The sequence below is a fragment of the Rhipicephalus sanguineus genome, unplaced genomic scaffold, assembly GCF_013339695.2.
Source record: "Rhipicephalus sanguineus isolate Rsan-2018 unplaced genomic scaffold, BIME_Rsan_1.4 Seq1129, whole genome shotgun sequence".
In the NCBI taxonomy this organism is placed as follows: Eukaryota; Metazoa; Arthropoda; class Arachnida; order Ixodida; family Ixodidae; genus Rhipicephalus; species Rhipicephalus sanguineus.
The window spans coordinates 25,712-28,274 of record NW_023614377.1 but is presented as its reverse complement, the minus strand read 5'-3'; the positions used below and the strand labels follow the sequence as shown (position 1 = coordinate 28,274).

At 52.4% G+C, this 2,563-nt stretch overlaps 1 protein-coding gene across 1 annotated transcript; it reads right to left on the bottom strand.

Annotated features, from left to right (window-relative positions):
• Positions 1 to 458: 458 nt before the first annotated feature.
• LOC119376208 (uncharacterized protein K02A2.6-like) lies at positions 459 to 1,256 on the bottom strand. Its single transcript, XM_037646133.1, has one exon. The coding sequence runs from the start codon at positions 1,254 to 1,256 to the stop codon at positions 459 to 461; it is 798 nt and encodes a 265-aa protein (XP_037502061.1).
• Between the last annotated feature and the right edge of the window lie 1,307 nt (positions 1,257 to 2,563).

The window sequence follows — 2,563 nt, the reverse complement described above, 5'->3', positions numbered from 1 at the left end:
CTTTGCGAAACCAAGCCAAAGATGGCTTGTGATAACTAGGTTTACAAGAGTTAAACCTCAGCAACATGAAAACTTGAGCGAGTTGATGATTTGTGATGGACCACAGCACAACTACTGAGACGAGGACAATAAGAACAAGGACGAACAAGGTGCTGTTAAACCTGAGCAATTTTTCAAACTACCTGGGGACCAGTGTTGGTGGTAACGCGTTTTAAGTAACGGCGTCACCGGTAACACGTTACTTTTTTCAGTAACTTATGTGATAACCGGGTAGTCCTGGGCCTTGCCGGTCGCCGGACCGAATCACACACATGTACGTTGGCGGGTTCCACACACTGACTGGCTGGTCATGTGCGCCGTATTTATTTCATTGCAAACATCGACGGCCCCGGGCGCCGGAACGGCAAACTAATCTTATCACATCCCTCCCCCCTTTATTAATGGCTGAAAACAATTGTTTAAGGGGAGTAGCGTGATACTGGTCGTCGAATTCTGGTACTTCGACGCAAGACCGGAGTACTGGGTGCTGTGACAGCAAGTTCCGTTTCCCTCGCCACGTCTTCCCTGGGATCTTGCCTAGACTCTGTGTCGTGAAGGCGATCAGGAGTTAGCTGCCGCTGACCCACGTCCAAGCTTGGAGCAAGACCTGTAGCTACTGGGCTGCCTGACTTTTGGTTGTCTGCACTCAGTTTCTCAGGGGGCTGGCGGATGTGATCCAGATGTCGAGTTAAACGCCGTCCGTCCTCCAGTAGAACATCCATGGATGAAGTGCGTTGTTCGGTGATGACTGCAGGGAGCCACGCAGGCCCTGGACGGAAGTTCCTTGCGAACACCTGGTCACCAGGATGACCCAAAACCCTGGGTCTTGTTCCTAGGTCGCATCTGATTTTCTGCTTAAGTTGCTTCTGTAGCATCTTAGTCCTGAGGTCTGGGTGTAGCAGGTCCAATGCAGTCCTCAGCTTCCGCCCCAACAACAGCTCTGACGTACAGCAACCCGTGACCTCGTGAGGCGTTGACCTGTTAGTCAGGAGCATGTGGGCAATTTGAGTACGAATATCTCCAGGGCCAGCCTTCCGCAACTTGTTTTTGACAGTCTGCACTGCCCGCTCTGCAGCACCGTTTGACGCTGGATGATACGGCGGCACCAGCATTCGCCTCACCCCGTTTTTCTTGAGGAATGTGGAGTAGAGCTCACTGGTAAATGCTGGCCCATTATCCGACACGACCACATCTGGAAGGCCTTGGTTTGCGAACATAATTCGCATGCAGGAGATAGTTGCTTCAGCCGAGGGTGTGGAGACCGGAAACACTTCAATCCACTTTGAGAACGCATCGACTGCGATCAAAAATAGGTGTTCCTGTAGGGGCCGGCATAGTCCACATGCAGCCGTGACCACGGTTTCTCCGGGAACGGCCAGGGCATGACAGGCACTGGTCGTGGCACTCTTTGATGCTCCTGGCAAATACGGCACCTTTGAATGGTTATCGCTATATCGTTATCCAAGCTAGGCCACCACACATGGCTACGCGCAACTGCCTTCATTTTGGACAGTCCTGGATGACTCTCATGCAGCAGCTGGAGGACTTCCCTTTGTAAGGATTTTGGAACAATGACTCTGTTGCCCCACAAAAGACAGTTCTCTTGCACACTCATCTCATGAAAACACGTCTCGTAGGGTCTTCCCTCTGACCCTAGGTTTATCTGGCAGCCTGACCACAACGCTGCTCTTACTTGCGACAGCACCGGGTCTCTGGAGGTGGCTGCCGCAACAGCATTTGACGACAGCACCCCTGGGTATACTCCTTCCAGCATTAACACTTTGGCAGGGCAGTCAACAACAAGATCGGCAGTTGACAGAGGTAGCCGGCTTAACGCATCGGCACTTGCAATTTGTGAACCCGGCCTATACTTCAGGTCATAACTGTACCCCGATAACAGCAAGGCCCACCTTAGCACTCTCGGAGAATAGGATTCGGGAACTGGTTTGTCTGCTGCGAGCAGGCCGAGAAGCGGTTTGTGATCTGTGACGGCCCGCGAAGTGTCGGCCCCATAAGTACTGCCTGAACTTTGTAACGCCAAATACAAGGCTCAATGCCTCCTTATCTAATTGGCTGTAGTTTTTCTCCGCGGCTGCCAGGCTGCGGGAGGCAAAACCAATGGGGCGCTCTTCTCCAGATGACTCTTTGCGCCAGTACTGCTCCAATACCGAAAGGGGATGCATCAGTGACAAGCACAGTTGGCTTTCCTGGGTCAAAGTGTGCCAATATAGCAGCAGAGGCCAATAGCTCCTTGCTTCTCCGAAATGCCTGCTCTTCATCAGTTTCCCAGCGCCATGGTGTTCGCGATGCCAACAAACTATTAAGTGGCTGTAACGCGGCAGGAAGGTTTGGCAAAAACCTTCTCAGTGATTCCACTCCTGCGCCAACTGCGCCAAAGTGCGCCAAATTGTATTTATTGCGCCATCCTGATAATATCGACGAAATTTGCGCCAAACTGCGCCAAAGTCCCGGGTTTGGGGGCGTCTATCACCGGCAATCGCACCGCCGGCGCGTCAGAACATGT

What these genes read in the sequence shown, in the direction of transcription:
- LOC119376208 (XM_037646133.1), bottom strand. Translation starts at nt 1,256, where the DNA reads ATGTTCGCAAACCAAGGCCTTCCAGATGTGGTCGTGTCGGATAATGGG.